Source organism: Sus scrofa, chromosome 5 (genome assembly GCF_000003025.6).
Source record: "Sus scrofa isolate TJ Tabasco breed Duroc chromosome 5, Sscrofa11.1, whole genome shotgun sequence".
Lineage (NCBI taxonomy): Eukaryota > Metazoa > Chordata > Mammalia > Artiodactyla > Suidae > Sus > Sus scrofa.
In genome coordinates, this window is record NC_010447.5 from 82,187,832 (window position 1) to 82,206,782 (window position 18,951).

The window sequence follows — 18,951 nt, forward strand, 5'->3', positions numbered from 1 at the left end:
GTGGTTAGTAGCTGTTCGGTGATGTTATATGCACCTGCCTTAATGCCTATCTATTCCTCATATATTCTTCACTAATACCACCTTTGCCATAATCATACAGTTCAGAATATTTTGTTTATAGGAACTAGTTGTTTAACAATAACTTTTTATTTATGGTGCTTATAGTCTCTAGACAAAATATGTATATTTTGAACAGTGAACTTTCAGAGAATTTAGATTTTTTTTTTTTTGCTTTACAGGGCTGTACCCATGGCATGTGGAGTTTCCCAGGCTAGGGGTCCAGTCAGAGCTACAGCTGCTGGCCCACACCACAGCCACAACATCAGATCCGAGCCGTGTCTGCAACCTACACCACATTTCACAGCAACACTGGATCCTTAACCCACTGAGCAAGGCCAGGGATTGAACCCACAGCCTCATGGTTCCTAGTTGGATTCCTTTCCACTGTGCCATGACCGGAACTCCGGGTTTAGAATTCTTAATCATATTTGATGAATGGTCACACATCAACAAGCTGGTGTACACAGATGCCATTCTCGCTTAGAGTTGTAGGGGGATGTTTGACAGCTGTATGAATTTTTTTTTTTTTTAGTAATATATTGGTAATAAATTAATTTAAATTTTTAAAAATGTAAAAGGAGTCAAGTGCAGCATAAGAGAATTGAGAATGTAAAATAATCTTTAAAAAATAGTTGATAAGGGAGTCCCCATTGTGGCACAGAGGAAATGAATCTGACTAGTATCCATGAGGCTGCATGTTTGATCCCTGGCCTTGCTCAGTGGGTCAGGGATCCAGTGTTGCTGTGAGCTGCGGTGTAGGTCACAGTCTCGGCTTGGGTCCTGCGTTGCTGTGGCTGTGGTGTAGGCCAGCAGCTGTAGCTCCCATTCAACCCCTAGCCTGGGAACTTCCATATGCCACACCTGCAGCAATAACAATCAAAAATAAATAAATAAATAAACAAAAAAAATTGATAATAAATTTAGGATGTTAAATTTGTCAAATCAAATTTTTTCTTAAAAGGTCTATGGAGAGATTATAGTTCTTGAGAAATTTATCCTCTGTATCATAATTTGTGTCATAATTAAACTATTCTAATTCAGTGTGGAACAGCTTATCTGAAACAGTTCTTTCAAGGCAAAACATTTAATTCTTTTTTTCAGTTTGTTTTGGTAAGGGCCAATAATATTCACTTTATCTGGAGTTCCTGTCATGGCTCAGTGGTTAACATGAGGTTTCAGGTTCGATCCCTGGCCTCGCTCAGTGGGTTAAGGATCTGGCATTGCCTCGAGCTATGGTTTAGGTCGCAGACGCAGCTGGGATTCCACATTGCTGTGGCTGTGGCATAGGCCGACAGCGATAGCTGCAATTAGACCCCTAGCCTGGGAACCTCCATATGCCTCACGTGTGGGCCTAGAAAAGACAAAAAAAAAAAAAATTTTGTCTGCCTTAAATTCATTGTAATACCATAACTCTATATATCTCTTGCCACAAAAGAAAGAAAAGGGAGTAAAAGCAAGCAAGCAAACACGAGAGAGAACTGTTAGTGGATAAGCTTAAGGTAGTTTTAAATTTAATAGGAATTTTCTTTAAATGGGAACCAGTAAAGACTGAGGGGTTTAGCAGAAAAATATTTTTAACTTTTGACTTCATATTTTTCATTCCAACTCAAACAGCTCCTTGATTCTTACATTAGAAGTTGTGAAAAAGGAATAGTACACCACTATTAAAGTTCATAAGGAAGCTTTTGAAGATTTACTAATGACAGTTTTTATACTTGCTGAAATGTGCAATATAATTCTTTTGCTCCGAAACCAACTATAATTTTTCAGTTACCCAGCTTTGATTTCAGTGTCCTTCTATCTTCTTTCCTACTGACCATTTCTTCCAGAAATAAGGGCCCTCACATAAAAGTTTTCCAAATTGGTGAGGAGGAAATAACACCAATGTAAATTAGTTTCTTACTTAGATTTGCTCTTTTTAGAAATGTTATTGCTTCTCGGCCTTTTGGCTAAGATCAAGTGTAGAAATATTGTGATTGTCAACCTAACTATAAATTTGCCTAAGATTGTATAAATTAATGGAAGAAAAAAAAGTAAAGATCAAGGGAACAGATGAACTATAATAAGGAATTGGGCTTACCTGAGGTGGGAGAGAAGCCTTTTAGAGGTTTTAGAAACCTGCAACTTTAGGAAGGCATTTTAGTACCTTACTCTGACAAGGATCTCAGAAAGTGTAAGCATTCATAATGGGATGGACAGACCTAGTGCAGAAGATAATTTATCTTGAGTGGATCACAACATCATTTGTAAATTAAATTTTTGGTAAGGATTATTTTACAGTTTGGAAAAAATGCTAATATGTTAACTATGTTTTAAAAGAAACTAGATTTCAAAATTTTGAATCTTTGAGTTCCCTGGTGGCATAGCAGGTTAAGGATCTGGCACCACTACTGCTTGGTTTAGGTCACTGCTGTGGCACGGGTTTGATCCCTGGCCAGGGAACTTCCACATGCCACATGCGCAGCCAAAAAAAAAAGAGAAAAAAAAGGAAAAAATACTGAATTTTATTTGGAAAGAAATGAATGAAAATTATCTATTCCTCTACCTAAAGATATCTACATCATTTGTATTTTGTCTTAATACTGCAATTAAAAAAAACTCCAGATAGAAATATATCTTAGCAAAGTTTGTAATGACGTAAGACAATATTCTAACTTTAACTTTTGCTTATCTTTTTTTTTTTTTTTTTTTTTTTTTTTTTTTTTTTTTTTTTTTTATTGCATCTGCAACATGTGGAAATTCCTGGGCCAGGTATCAAACTCCACAACAGTAACCCAGGCTGCTGCAGTGACAACACCAGATCCTTAACCTGCTGCATATCACAAAGGAACTCCCCTAACTTTTCTACTTTTTCTTTTTTTTTTTTTTTTGTTTGTCCGAACTGCACTTGTGACACATGGAGGTTCTCAAGCTAGGTGTTGAATTAGAGCTATAGCTGCTGGCCTATTGTTATGTTTTATATTATCCCATAAGTCTCTTATATTGCTTTCATTTCATTTGCGCTTCTGTCTTCTGTTCTGATTGGGTGATTTCTGTTATTTTGTCTTCCAGATCACTTATTCATTTTTCTGCATTATTCAATCTGCTGTTAATTGCCTTTAGCTCAGCTTTTGTCTTGGCAAATGAGTTTTCTAATTTTTCTTGGCTCCTCTTCATAGTTTCTAGTTTCTTTTTACAGAAATCTGTATTTCTATTGATAGCCTTTCTTAATTCCTTCAGTATTTTCATTATCTCCTTTTTTTTTTTTTTTTTTTTTGTCTTTTTGCCATTTTCTTGGGCTGCTCTCGCGGCATATGGAGGTTCCCAGGCTAGGGGTTGAATTGGAGCTGTAGCTGCCGGCCTATGCCAGAACCACAGGAAACGTGGGATCTGAGCCACGTCTGCAACCTACACCACAGCTCATGGCAACGCCGGATCATTAACCCACTGAGCAAGGCCAGGGACCGAACCCGCAACCTCATGGTTCCTAGTCGGATTCGTTAACCACTGTGCCACGACGGGAACACTTCATTATCTCCTTTTTGAACTTGGTATCTTTTAGACTGGAGAGGTCTGTTTCATTGTTCTTTCAGAATTCTTTTGATCTTTTAATTGGGAGTGGTTCCTCTACTTCTTCATTTTACTTATATTTCTCTAATTCTATGATTTTAGGAGAAATAATTATCTACTTTGGTCTTGAAGGGCTTTTTAAATGTGGGAGCATCCTTGTGTGGCCTGGAGTAGGTCTAGTATTTTTCGTGTGAGGGCTGTTTTCGGTATGTATGCTTGCTGCCTCTTTCCTCGGTGTGTGCTGGCCATTATCCTCTTGATAGGAGATGTGACTGGTGTTAAGGTGACCAGAGTCTGAAATGGATATTGAGTGGCCTCTCCTCTTTGCTTTGTGGTTGTCACTATCCTGTTAGAGTTAGGATACGCTAATGTTGGAGTAGAAGCCCCCAGATCTGTTTCTGAGCTGCCGTGTGCGGTAGGGATTGGAGCATTCCCACTGGGAGAGGAGCCACTGAGTATTTCTCCACCTGAGCTGTCCACTGGTGAGTGTGCTCTGCAGTTTAACCTGTCACCCATTGTGTGGCCTCACAAAGTACACTGCTGTTGGCACTGGCCTCAGCCCCACCTCAACCACGGGAATGCCCCCAGTCAGCCCTGGTTTCCCTCAAGTGCTGTTATCACAAAGCCATCCGTGCAGATCTCTAGGCACAGATCCACTGAAGTCAGTTACCAGGACTGCTATGGTCATGCAACTGGATCTGCCACTGACGCTGTGGAAACAGCCCAGACCATGGCCCAGCCCAGCCTCTATGCATGTGCCCACAAAGCCCACAGCTGCTAAGGGCAGACCTGTTGTAGCCACAGGAGCACTGGTGTCTATTGAATGTTGCAGTGGCTGTGAGTTGCCAGTGGCAGTGGCATAAATCCATGGATTGCACAGCTGTGGAGAGAGGACTCCGATTTCAGCCCTGCTTCCTAAGTCACATGGTCCCTGGGAATCAACTCTGATTTCAGCCCTGCCTCCACATGTGGGCTACCTGATAGTGCTTGCGCACTCCAGGGCTCAAAGAGGTGGTGCCAAGCTAACTGAAAGTGCACCAAGAAAATAAAAAAAAATATATATTAAAAAAAAAAAGGAATTCCCTTGTGGTACAGCAGGTTAAGTATCCAGCATTGTTACTGCAGTGGCTCAAGTTGCTTCTATGGCATAGGTTCAGTCCCTGGACCAGGAACTTCCACATGCTTCAGATGTGGCCAAAAAAAAAAAAAAAAAAAAAAAAGAAAGAAAAGGAGGCCGATGTGGCGGACCCCACCTCTCCCTTGCTCTTGTGCCTTAACGATGGGATTTCAGTGCAGAGCCATGCCCATCTGAGCAAGCCAAGAGTGAGGCTGCTATGGTGGGCCCTGCTGCTCCCTTTGCGCACCACTAAACAAGAGTGCTTCACTTCTTTTGTGGGCCTGGGCTTTTTCCACCCACACCCCTATACTCCAGCACCTTCAGACTGTCTCCACGCAGCCAACCCCAGTCCTCTCCTCAGGTCTCTACTCTGAAGCCTGAGTTTTATTACCCAGCCCCTGCACACACCAGCGATGCAAATCTCAGGCTGGGGAGTGCTGGGCGGTGGCACAGACCATCTGTGCAGGTTTGTGTTCGGCAGACCAGTTGCTGTACTCACCATCAAGCCTCTGAAGCCCCCCTTTCTATCTCAGCTGGTCCCCGCCAGTAAGGGGGCTTCCCAGAGTGTGGCAACCTTGCCTGTTTCATTGCTCACTCCCGGTGGCAAAAGTCCAGTCCTGCTTCATTTTTATTTTTATTTTTTCCTTTCATCCTACTCAGTTATGTAGAGATCTTTCTTGCATTTTTAGATGTCTGAGATCTTTTGTCAGAATTCAGTAGGTATTCTGTGAACATTGTTCCACGTGTAGATGTTCTTTTTTTTGTCTTTTTGCCATTTCTTGGGCTGCTCCTGCGGCATATGGAGGTTCCCAGGCTAGGGGTCTAATTGGAGCTGTAGCCGCTGGCCTACCCCACAGCCACAGCAACACAGGATCCGAGCCTCATCTGCAACCTACACCACAGCCCAGGCAACACCAGATCCTTAACCCACTGAGCAAGGCCAGGGATCAAACCTGAAACCTCATGGTTCCTAGTCGGATTTGTTAACCATGGAGCCACGACGGGAACTCATGTAGATGTATTTTTGATGTGTTTGTGGGAGGAGGTAAACGCCACACCCTTTTACTCAGACATCTTGATTAGTGCCCCCCCAGTAGATCTTTTCTTTATCGTTTATCTAAGTAGGGAAAAAACTTCATATTTTCCATCTTTCACAGCTGAATTGTGATTCAGAGTCATAAACTGAGAGGAAAACTTGAAAATATAAGGTTTGTTTTTTTTTGTTTGTTTGTTTTATAAAGAAAATCATTGGAGTTCCTGCTGTGGCTCAGTGGTTAATGAATCTGACTAGCAGCCGTGAGGACGCAGGTTTGATCCCTGGCCTTGCTCAGTGGGTTAAGGATCTGGTGTTGCCTGAGCTGTGGTGTAGGTCAAAGATGAGGCTTGGATCCTGCGTTGCTGTGGCTGTGGGGTAGGCCAGCAGCTCCAGCTCCAGTTAGACCCCTAGCCTGGGAACCACCATATGCCTCGGGTTTGGCCCCGAAAAACAAACAAACAAACAAACAAACAAACAAAAAAAAAAAAAAAAGGAGGGAGAGAGAGAAAGTAATTTATTTTGATTAAATTGAATAAGAAGGTTTTTTTTCCTCTTCTAAAACTTTAGGAGAATTTCAACATGATTTATAAAGAAATTTAGGATCTAGGAGTTCCTGTCATGGTGCAGCAGAAGCGAAGCCACCGAGGAAGCACGAGGTTTCGGGTTCGATCCCTGGCTTCAATCAGTGGGTTAAGGATCCGGCATTGCCGTGAACTGTGATGTAGGTCGCAGACTCGGCTTGCATCTACTGGTGCTGTGGCTGTGACATGGGCTGGCAGCTGTAGCTCTGATTAGACCCTTAGCCTGGAACCTCCATGTGCTGCGGGTGTGGCCCTAAAAAAGAAAAAAAAGAAAAAAAAAGAAATTTAGGATCTTGGCTTTCATTATCATAATAACAAATAAATGTAAATATTGGCAGTTGTATAAGCCTCCAACATTTTTGCGATAGAAGAAACTACTATTTAACCATTAGTGTTGCCATCATAATTTCATTAGTGAGGCTTCTTTACACACTTTCTCCAGTGACGCAAATACAGACATGATTTTTTGGAACATCAAACTTATGGCTGCCTTCTTTCTTCTTCATTACTTATGTTGGACAAACTGCCATTATCATTTGCCAAAAATAATCCCACAGTTCAGTAGACTTGAGTTTTGAGGTCTCTCATGTCCTTTTTAGACCACCAGTAGCTTTGTCTCTTGGAGATCAGAAATTGAACACTTCTTTTTGATGTTTAACAAACCAGACTCTGTTTCTTAACCTCTAAGGAAGAATAAAGCCAAACAACAAATTTTCTAAGGAACATCACTGGAAACATAGCAGCAAATCCCTTTGGAATGCATCCTTTGGAAATAGGCCAAAGGATTTTTGTATCAAGCTTTATGAGATTCGTATTAGGTGATGATAATAGTTAAGTCTCTAATAGGGTAAGATATTATAGTTATATGTATTTTCCTTTATCTATATTCATATACAGAAATAACTAAAGACTCACCAAATTTTGGTATTGTCTGTATTCTTGTGATGCAACCAGCCACAAGAAATTAAAGGTAAACTATGGAGCATCTAGATTCAGGCATCTGTTATTCTTATGCTGTAACCAATTCCATGAAGCAAATGTTAAGATAGGAAACTTATCTAATTCCACCAACTTCCCTGTTTCCCAATTCTTTCTTCCCAACTGCCTCCCCATCTCCAACCCCATACACAGTTTCTCTGCTGTATTTTAGGAAACATTTTTTTTTCCTTCTTCTCCTTTCTGTTTTCTAGGCTTTATAACTTATTTATATAACCTTTCCAATGATATCCTGTGGATTATGCTAAAGTGTAATAAATAAATCACATAGTTGAGTTTGTAGAAAGACCTTATAGCATCAAACCATAGTTAATAAAAACTGAGAGGTCTTTTTAAAGAAGTGTGACCTTAACTGCTCTTTTTCCCATTCTCCTAAACACTTCAGTGTTCTTTTATGAAATGTTTCAAACTCCTAACTTTTCCTATTATACCAAATAGTTGAGCAGCATTTAAATTTTCAAGTAAAATTTTCCAACCTTGTAGTTCAAGTGATCAGCTTTCTCTTCTACTTTGTAATTTTATTATAAAAATGAGGATTGTAGTTAATAATAATCTGTAATTTTATTACAAAGTTTTTTTTTTTTTTTTTTTTTTTTTTTTGTCTTTTTTGTTGTTGTTGTTGTTGTTGTTGCTATTTCTTGGGCCGCTCCCGCGGCATATGGAGGTTCCCAGGCTAGGGGCTGAATCGGAGCTGTAGCCACCGGCCTACGCCAGGGCCACAGCAACGCTGGATCTGAGCCGCGTCTGCAACCTACACCACAGCTCACGGCAACGCCGGATCCTTAACCCACTGAGCAAGGGCAGGGACCGAACCCGCAACCTCATGGTTCCTAGTCGGATTCGTTAACCACTGCGCCATGACGGGAACTCCTACAAAGTTATTTTAAAGTACATCTTATGTTAAAATTTTTCTCTCAAGTCTTAGTTCCAGATTTTGTGTGTGTGTGTGTGTATATATATATATATATATATATTTTTTTTTTTCTTTTTAGGGCTATACCCTTGGTATATGGAGGTTCACAGGAAGCTAGGGGTCCAATCAGAGCTACAGCTGCTGGCCTACACACAGCCACAGCAACATGAGATCCGAGCTGCATCTGCCACCTATACCACAGCTCACGGCAACGCCAAATCCTTAACCCACTGAGTGAGGCCAGGGATCGAACCCGCAACCTCGTGGTTTCTAGTTGGATTTGTTTCCGCTGAGCCACGATGGGAACTCCCAGATAATGTATTTTTAAAATAGTGCAAGTTTTAATCCTGTGCTTATTTTGTTCCAAATGTAAGAGTATTCACACTGTATGCCCCCAAGCAAGTAACTGCTTTTTCTCCCCTGTCTTTCATTAATCCTTAAACATTGTAAGCCAACCAAAGGTTCAAAGTTTTATCTTCCACTTTCTTTGTCTTCCCAACCTACCATATTTCACTTTTCAGAATACCTTAAAGATTGCCCCATGGAATAGTATTGCTTTCAGGGGTATGTTTTTGTGTGTTTGTTTGTATGGTCTTTTTAGGGCCACACCCATGGCATATAGAAGTTCTTAAGCTAGGGGGCAAATCAGAGCTGCAGCTGCCATCCTACACCACAGCCACAGCAACACAGGATCTGAGCCGCATCTGTGACCCACACCACAGCTCACAGCAATGCCAGATTCTTAACCCACTGATCGAGGCCATGGATAGAACCTGTGTCCTCATGGATACCAGTCAGGTTTGTTACCGCTGAGCCACAATGGAAATTCAAGGAGTATGGTTTTGAAGAGAATTCCATGATGGTGGTATTTATTTTCATCCATACAGTTTTTAGGATGCATTTAAGTGTCCATTTTTATTAGAGCCTGAATAGATTATATTTTACTAATTTAAAATATAAAACAATGCAGTTGTGAAGATGAATGTATAGATGGGTCTGTAATGACCGCCTTGCCTCTTTCAGAAGAGTCTTCCTGGTAACTTGAATTTGAAAGAAAACCTTTGCTTTCCCAACGTCCTTTAACCTAGCAAGCTGTAGAGAACTTGAACTTTTTCTCCTCCATGGCCAAAATAAGAAATTGTGCTTATAGAAGGCATTTTATGACTCTACAACTGTCTTTTCTAGGCATTTTTTAAAGTAAGGGTTAAATTTTTAATATATTTTCTGATTTTAAAAGCGAGAATTGTGGAGTTCCCATTGTGGCGCAGTGGCAACGAATCTGACTAGGAACCATGAGGTTGCAGGTTCCATCTCTGGCCTTGCTCGGCAGGTCAAGGACCCTGCGTTACTGTGAGCTGTGGTGTAGGTCACAGACGCAGCTTGGATCTGGCATTGCTGTGGCTGTGGTGTAGGCCAGCGGCTACAGCTCCAATTAGACCCCTAGCCTGGGAACCTTCATATGCCAAGGGTGCAGCCCTAAAAAGGCCAAAAAAAAAAAAAAAAAAATGAGGATTGTAGTTAATAACAATCAGAACTTAATTTAGTAAGGTCTGTAACTTTTCCGAGAGAGATGCTCATTAACTTTGAAGGCTCTGCATATTGAATCTTGCATTTGATTGTCATTTTTATATATACTTGTCCGGATCTCAATGCAGATTTATTAAATGAAATATAAGATAAAATCAGCATTTTGGAGGCAAATATCTGGCCAAGTGTATTTTCTTAAAAAATATTTTTGAGATACGCTTATGTATGATACATGATTTGAAGATATATTTCTAAGTCTTTTGTGTTTTTTCCTTTTATATAAATGCCTATCCCCTCTTCAAAACTCACCTCAGTGAATTCTTTGCTAGTTCGTCACTCAGTCTGCTTTTCCTCAGGTCTAACCTCACAGGCCTCTTAACCAGTTTTATGACTGTATTGTCATCATCTGTTTAACACATCTATTAAACTTGTATTCTCTGAGAGTAGGAGCTGGTTGTGTCTATTTTCTCAGCATAAAGCACTGTGCTGCAATTGTGATGTTAAACATTGAGGTGTGGTATTGTGATATCAAAATTGTACCACTAACCCTGTAGACCCCTGAGACCAGAAAACACATAAGGGACAAGTGGAAAAGAAGTCCGGGGAAACTTAGCTGGGTTACTGCCCAGAAATTTCAGGGTAGGACTCCAAGAAATTGGACTGGAGCATCAGAGCTCCTGAAGGGCTTCTGCCTGTACCTTAAATTCAGAACTGAATGTCACAACTGGCAGGTGACAAGGGAGGGCCAAAGAGAAGAGTATGTAACTGCATGGAGAAGTGATTGAGCTTTTTCCTACATGGACCCTGGCTCAGCTTACTGTTTTTGCCACATGGGATGAAGAGACATGAGGGAGAGGGTTCCAACCATGTGTATGGTCTTTTAAAGCACCTTGACCCCACTTACTGTTGATGTAATCAAGGTCTTTAAATTTAACACATCACATTAGTGTTTCTTCATCTTTTGGGGTGGTGTGAGGAGGAGGAGGAGTTGACAGAGAGACTTGATTGCATCTTCTCCCCTTAGAGCTTTATAAGTCAGCTCTCAAGAAGTGTTTATTTATACGTCAAATCAGCCCCCTTTCCAAGTAAAATTGTATTTATTTCTGACATATCTTCTTCTTACTGTTTTGATATTCTTACCCTGAACTTTAAAATTCACATGTTCTCAATGTTTTTGTGACTTATACACTTCTAGAATTATCATGACATAGTGTTTGTATTGGTATAGAGAAGATATATAATATAATCCCAGAAGAGTTCTTGAATTCTCTTTGACCTTAGTGCATAATGTGTCCAAATGAAATTGGACCATTTGCTTATGAAAAGAACATTAACACAGCTCTACTTAAGAGTAGAAAGCTCTGAAATCTTTATTTGAAAGACATTTATTCATATTGTTAAGTATTCATGGCACTGTCCCAGCCAAGGCCTTAATCATTTGACTTATCAATGTTTTCTTTCTTTCGGTGATATAAGAAGAGTGAGAATATGATATCTGGCTTTTATCCAGCAGAATTAGTAATGGATAGGCTCAAATGATTTAATTTGGGCTTTGTGGTATTGGATAGTACTGATTCCATTAAGTCAGTTAAAATATATACCTTATTAGATTATTCACGTGCTATGCACATACTAATATGAAAGCAATATAAGAGTTATTTTAAATAGTGATCCATCTAAAAGGAGGCTTTTTTCCAGCTTCTATTTTTAAAATTTTTTTCCAGTTTTATTGAGAAATAATTGACATACATCACTGTATAAGATTAAGTTGTATAGCATGATGGTTTGATTTACATATATTGTGAAATGACTACCACAGTGGGTTTACTTAACATCCATCATTTCATACAGGTACAATAAAAAGAAAGTAAAACAATTCACCTTGTGATGAGAACTCTTAGGATCTACTCTCTTAACTTTCCCATACGTCATACAGCAGTGTTACCTATAGTCGTCATGCTGCGCGTTACATCCCTGGTACTTACTTACCGTATAACTTCAAGTTTGTACCCTCTTCCTTCAGGTCCTCCTTCCTCTATCCTCTGTCTCTGGTAACCACAAGTCTGATGTCTTTTTCAGTGCGTTTGGGATGTTTTGTTTTGTTTTGTTTTGCTTTTAGATGCCACATATAGGTGAGATACAGTATTTTTCCTTCTCTGTCTGACTTACTTCAACCCAGTATAATGCCTCTAAGATCTATCTGCGTTGTTGCAAATGGTAGGATATTCCTGTTTTATGGCTGAATAATATTCCCATTGTGTATATACACTCTTTATCCATTCATTCATCAGTGGACACTTAGATTGTTTCCATGTCTTGGCTATTGTAAATAATGCTGCTATGAACATGGGGGTGCAGATATCTTTTTGAGTTAGTTTTTTGGGGTTTGAGGGGAAGATTCTCAGAACTGGAACTGCTAGATCATATGGTAGTTCTATTTTTAATTTTTTCATAAACTCTGTTGTCTTTTCCAAAATGGCTGTACCAGCTTACATTCTAACAAACAGTGCACAAGTGTTTCCTTTTCTCCATATCCACACCAACATTTGCTGTCTCTTATTTTTTGTTTGTTTTGTTTGTTTTTTGGCCATGCTCACAGCATATGGCAGTTGCTGGGCCAGGGATTGAACCTAAGCCACAGCAGCAACCTGAGCTGCTGCAGTGACAACACCGGATCCCTAACCCACTGCACCACAAGAGAACTCCTATCTCTTGTTTTTTTGATCGTGGCCATTCTAACAGCCATGAGGTGACATCTCATTGTGCTTTTAATTTTCATTTCCCCAATGACTAGTGATGTTGAGAAGTTTTAGATGTATTGGTGACCATTCACATGTCTTCTTTGGAAAAATGTCTATTCAGATTCTTTGCCCATCTTTTTGGCTCTGGAGATGTATGTTTTTTATATTTTGGATATTAACCTCTTATCAGATATATGGTTTGCAAATATTTTTTCCCATTTCATAGGTTGTCTTTTCCAATTTCATAGGTTTTCACTTCGTTGATAGTATCTTTTGCTGTGCATCTTTTTAGTTTATTTATTTATTTATTCATTTATTTTTAGGGCTGCACCCACAGCATATGGAGGTTCCCAGGCCAGGGGTCGAATCGGAGCTGTAGCCATGGGCCACAGCCACAGCCACAGCAACGTGGGAGCCAAGCTCTATCTGTGACCTACACCCACAGCTCAGAGCAATGCCAAATTTGTAACCCACTGAGTGAGGCCAGGGATCAAACCCGCAACCTTGTGGTTCCTGGTTGGATTCGTTTCCACTGTGCCACAATGGGAACTCCCACATCTTTTTAGTGTGGTGTCTCACTATTTTGTCACTTGTGCTTTAGGTAATGATTTCTACAATATCATTACAAGACCCATGTCAAGGAGTTTTCTTTCTAGGTTTCATGGTTATGAGTAGTATACAATGAGGGTCAAGTTTTATTTTACATGTGAATATCCAGTTTTTCCCAGTATGATTTATTGAAGAGACTGTTTTCTCCATTGAGTATTCTTGGCTCCCTTGTCAAATATTGGTTGCTTGGGATTATATCTGGGCTCTGGATTCTGTTCCATTGGTCTCTTCGTTTTTATGAAGGAGGTGTATTTAATAATTGAATTATCATCTTGTGTTCTTTCTTAGGGTGTTCCAGTGATGGCAATAAGAAACAAAATGATTTCAGAGGGACTAGACCCAGATCTTCTTGAGTAAGTATTCTTCTTTTTTTTTTTTTTTTGGTTTTTAGGGCTGCACCCATGGCACCCGGGCTAGGGATCCAGTTGGAGCTACAGCTGCTGGCCACAGTCACAGCCATAGCAATGACAGATCCTTAATCCACTGAGAGAGGCCAGGGATTGAACCTGCAACCTCATGGTTCCTAGTCGGATTTGTTTCTGCTGTACCACGATGGGAACTCCAAGTATTCTTCTAATATAATGATATTACTGCCAAGGTACTGAATCTATCAGTCATAATAGTAAAAAATAGTTCAAACTCTGTCTATATTTTTCCTATACAAGGTTTTGTGATTAAGGAAGCTACTTTCATAAATAGTGCCTCTACTGTGTTTCAAAAATGATCTGTGTTGTGCTACTAAAACCAGCCTTAAAACATTTAGAAGCAGTTTCAGTGAGGATTAATGATGGATCTATATATGCAAAACAGATGTAATTTGATGACAGTTTTATCGCACAGCAGTACTGTCCACAAGAAGCAGTGTTCTTTTTCTTTCCATGCTACTGTTTTCCTCCCTTCCTCCCTCTACCCGATTTTCACTTAAGACCTTGGTGTATGGGAAATTTACTCTACCATGATCTAAGTTGAGCCAGATGTGGAAATAAATAGGGAAACTCTAAGTCTACATTAATGTTTATTGTGAAACTAGATATTGTTTTGTGTCATTTATAAATTTTTTTGAGAAATGCTGAAAATTTGTGGCTTAGAAATTTGACAGTAATATATTCCATCCAGGCAAATCTAGCTACATAGCTCATCTTGGATAAAGTATATCTTAATGGATTATTCAGAGCTAGTCTGTTTTGTAAGTATCTGGACACTTGTAAAGAGTCTTTCCAGTTTTGGAGTTTTAGTTCACCCCAGTGTGTTTAGCTATGTTAGCTATCCAGGCATTCATACTGTACCAGCAGTATACTTTGGAATTTTTCTTGACTCTTAGCCCTTCAAGAAAATGTGTGCATTTTTCCTCATACATACAATCTTTTTCTCATATTTTATCTTTCAAAATATTAAACCTAAGAATTTTTTAAAAGCCTGCAGAATAAATTTCCCATATTTATCTCCATTTAGTGTATATTAAAGTAGCAAATAGTTCGAGTACAATGGTTTGGATTGGTAATTTAAAGCATCTCTAGGATATTTGGCATTTGTTCTGGAAATTGTTTCTGACACACTTTTAAAGCATATGGATTGTGACATATACTTTAATGTAAATTGAACATATGGGTCCAATCCATTTTGGTAGTCACTGGAATATATGTTATAAATATATTTTTGGTACTCACTGGAATATATGTTATAAATATATAACATTGACCATGACCTCTTTTTTGCTTTTGGAAATACAGCAGACCTTCTATACTAACAGAGAGCTAAAATGACCTTCAAAATGATGATTTTTCTCTCTAGAGAAAATGTAATAAATGGAAAACTAGCAGCCCTGTAAGCATCAACACATGCTGGATATCTAATCTCTTTACCACCTACTGGCTTAATTTCATACCCTGCCCAGCCTAAACCTACCTCATAACCCTTTACTTCAACCAGCTACACACACTAGCAACTTGAAAGTCACCCTTGATTCTGGCCTCCTCCCAACCCCTTACCATGTGAGTCACTATGATTTTCTCATTTTTAATATCTCTCAAATCTGACCGCATGCCTCCATGCCATTACTGTTTAGTTCAAGCTCTCATCATTTCTCACCTGAATTATTACAATAGCTCCTGATTGGTTTTCCTATTCTCTTTCAATCTGTCACTAAAAACTTAATGCATCTGTTCATACAGTTTGTCTGTTCACACATACAAATCTTTCTGTGTCTCTCCACTGCCTTTAGCATATAGTCTAACATCTTAGAATCACAAATAAATGCTTTTATCTTTAGGACTCTAGCTTCATTTCTTGCCACTCATTCATACATTCCTGTCTCCTGCAGCTGTAGCAAACTATTTGCAGTTCTTTGAATGTATCCTTTTCCCAGTGTCTTTATTTTTTTGTGGGTTTTTTGTTTGTTTGCTTGTTTGTTTGTCTTTTTTTTTTTTTTTTTTTTTTTTTTTTGCTATTTCTTGGACCGCTTCCACGGCATATGGAGGTTCCCAGGCTAGGGGTTGAATCGGAGCTGTAGCCACCAGCCCACGCCAGAGCCACAGCAACGCTGGATCCGAGCCGCGTCTGCAACCTACACCACAGCTCATGGCAACGCCGGATCGTTAACCCACTGAGCAAGGGCAAGGATCGAACCCGCAACCTCATGGTTCCCAGTCGGATTCGTTAACCAATGCGCCACGACGAGAACTCCTGTTTGTTTGTCTTTTTTGGTCTTTTTTGTCTTTTTGTCTTTTAAGGCCACACCCGCGGCATATGGAAGTTCCCAGGCTAGGGATCCATTTGGAGCTGTAGCCGCCGGCCTACACCAGAGTCATAGCAACAGGGATCTGAGACATGTCTGTGACCTTCACCACAGCTCACGACAACACCAGATCCTTAACCCACTGAGTGAGGCCAGAGATCGAACCAGAGTCCTCATGGATGCTAGTCAGGTTCATTAACCACTGAGCCATGACGGGAACTCCATTTTCCTGGTGTCTTTGAGTTTTTGTTTTCCTCCCCATGGAACTTCCTTCCCTCTTATTGACCAGACTAATTTGAAATTCTTTAAGAGTCCATTTAGGTATTACCACCTTAAGAAGTCCATGGCTGACTACCAAAGGGAGAACCCCCAGGGCTGCCAGTACTTCCTTGATATACCTCACTTAGCAAGTTTGAAGGCATGTCATTGTCTGTAAATGTTGAGAAACATTCAATTGCAAGGTGGTGCCAAGTTTTAGGGTAGAATTCCAGTAACAGTTAACATTGTCTTACAGAAAAGCTATTCTTCAACCACAGCCTGGAGCCTGAATTCTGCCCCATTACCTCATGAGTACATGCCATTGGTCACAAGGGACGCTGGTTGGAGTAGGGTGACTCGCTATAACCTATCAGCACTACTACTAGAAAACCCGCTCCAACTATGTTTAGCTAGATATGATAAGTGGAATCAACCTCCTTGTTAAAGAGGAATTCTCATGCTCTGAAAATTATGTTTACATAAAAGTTAAGGAGCGTCATTTTGGAAGAAATGTCTAAGATGATTAAGAAGAAGAAAATGTGCCATTCAAGAAAAGAGTGTACTTTTATTTAGAATCTTGGGTTCATATTAAGCCTCACCCAAGAACTAAAGATTGTTCTTTTTTCTTTTAAAGTGTAAACATGTACTTTTTTTTTTTATTAGCCTTAGTAGTAAGATAGACTCCTACGACTATAAGAGGAAATAGCCTAGATCTGTTTATGCTGAGCAAAGAGCAAAATTGAGGTAATATAGAAATAAATACTGATCAGAAAATACATTGTTATTCAATTGGCTTATGTATACAACAGTTTGGAAGCCAAGAGTATGTAATTTAAAAAAAATTTTTTTTTTATTTTTTGCAGTTATAGCTGGTTTACAGTGTTCTGTCAGTTTTCTATTGTACAGCAAGGTAACCCAGTCACACATACGCATATACATATTCCTTTTTCTCCCATTATCATGCTCCATCATAAGTGACTAGATATATTTCCCAGTGCTGTACAGCAGGATCTTATTGCTTATCTACCCCTAAGGCAACATTCTGCATCTATTTACCCCAAGCTCCCAGTCCATCTCCCTCTCTACCCTTACCCCTTGGCAACCACAAGTCTGTTCTCCATGTCCATACTTTTTTTTCTGTGGAGAGGTTCATTTGTGCTGTATATTAGATGCCAGATATAAGTGATATGGTATTTATCTTTCTCTTTCTGACTTACTTCGCTCAGGATGAAAGTATCTGGTTCCATCCATGTTGGTACAAATGGCATTATTTTGTTCTTTTTTATGGCTGAGTAGTACTCTATTGTGTATATATACGACATCTTCTGAATCCATTCATCTATCGATGGACATTTAGGTTATTTCCATGACTTGGCTATTGTTAATAGTGCTGCAGTGAACATGCGGGTGCATGTGTCTTTTTCAAGGAAAGTTTTGTCCAGATATATGCCCAAGAGTGAAATTGCTGGGTCATATGGTAGTTCTATGTATAGATTTCTAAGATACCTCCATACTGTTTTCCATAGTGGCTGTACCAGCTTACATTCCCACCAGCTGTGCAGGAGGGTTCCCTTTTCTCTACACCCTCTCCAGCATTTGTTATTTGTGGATTTATTAATGATGGCCATTCTGACAGGTGTGAGGTGGTACCTCATGGTAGTTTTGATTTGCTTTCTCTAATAATCATTGATGTCGAGCATTTTTTCATGTCCTTATTGGCCCTCTGTATATTTTCTTTGGAGGACAGTCTATTCAGGTCTTTTGCCCATTTTTCAATTGGGTTGTTGGCTTTTTTTGCTGTTAAGCTGTATAAGTTATTTGTATATTTTAGAGATTAGGCCCTTGTCAGTTGCATCATTTGAAACTATTTTCTCCCATTCTGCAAGTTGTCTCTTTTTTTTTTTTTTTTTTTTTTTTTTTTTTTTTTTTTTTTTTAATGGTTTCCTTTGCTATGCAAAAGCTTGTCCCTTTGATTAGGTCCCACTGGTTTATTTTCGCTTTTATTTCCCTTGTCTTGGGAGACTGACCAGAGAAAACATTTGTAAGGCTGATGTCAGAGAATGTTTTGCCTATGTTCTCTTCTAAGAGTTTGATGGTGTCTTATCTTACGTTTAAGTCTTCAAGTCATTTTGAGTTTATTTTTGTGCACGGTGTGAAGGTGTGAAGAGTATGTAATTTTAAACCAAAATGGTTTACATGGTAAGGGAGAAGAGAGCCTGACTATTTTCCTAGAAAAATCACTATCACTGAATTTTATGAAGTCCATAAAACTGAAGAAATGCCTGATAATTACCAAATAAATGGTATTTACCTGCTACTTCTGAGTGATTATTTAATACCTTTAAAAAATCCAAGTTTTTGAAAATAATAGTGGTGCTTACATAACCAAGAATTACTTCTTTTAGCTTGTAAAAATTAGTAAAAAAAAAAAAGCCAAAAAGTAAAAAGGTATGTGAAAGAATACTATTGTTACCATCATACTCAAAAGAGTCTAAGGGGAAAGAAAATGGACAATGTTAAGGTTAATCTGTTTTAGTTTTGTGTTCAAAAATATAGAATATTGCTTTATAAATTATTTCAGTCAATGCTTAGATTTTCTTACCAGGAAAAGAAAAGTTTCTCCCTTTCCTCTTCTCTGCTTTCGTTTGTGTCCCATAACTAAGGTCACTAATATTACCTCATAATTACTACTTTTAGCCTCTGGACCTGTCTAGCAAGAGATGAAATTCATGCTGGTTAAGGCTCAGGCTAAGGCAGATTTTAGAAATGGTTTATTTGCTGGGGTCCAGATTCTGCCCTGCCACTTTCCAGCCATATGACCCTGGACAGA

General features: G+C 39.3%; 1 protein-coding gene across 3 annotated transcripts in view; it reads left to right on the forward strand.

The window, feature by feature from the left end:
* WASHC3 (WASH complex subunit 3) overlaps positions 1 to 18,951 on the forward strand; it is a 104,300-nt gene that overhangs the window by 32,579 nt on the left and 52,770 nt on the right. For all 3 annotated transcript variants that reach the window (XR_002344197.1, XM_021092677.1, XM_021092678.1), the window contains one exon: positions 13,418 to 13,482. Coding sequence is in view for 2 of the 3 variants with exons in the window: in XM_021092677.1 (XP_020948336.1) it covers positions 13,418 to 13,482 (65 nt within the window). In the remaining variant the exon portion in view is untranslated. The remainder of the gene's footprint in view (positions 1 to 13,417; positions 13,483 to 18,951) is intronic.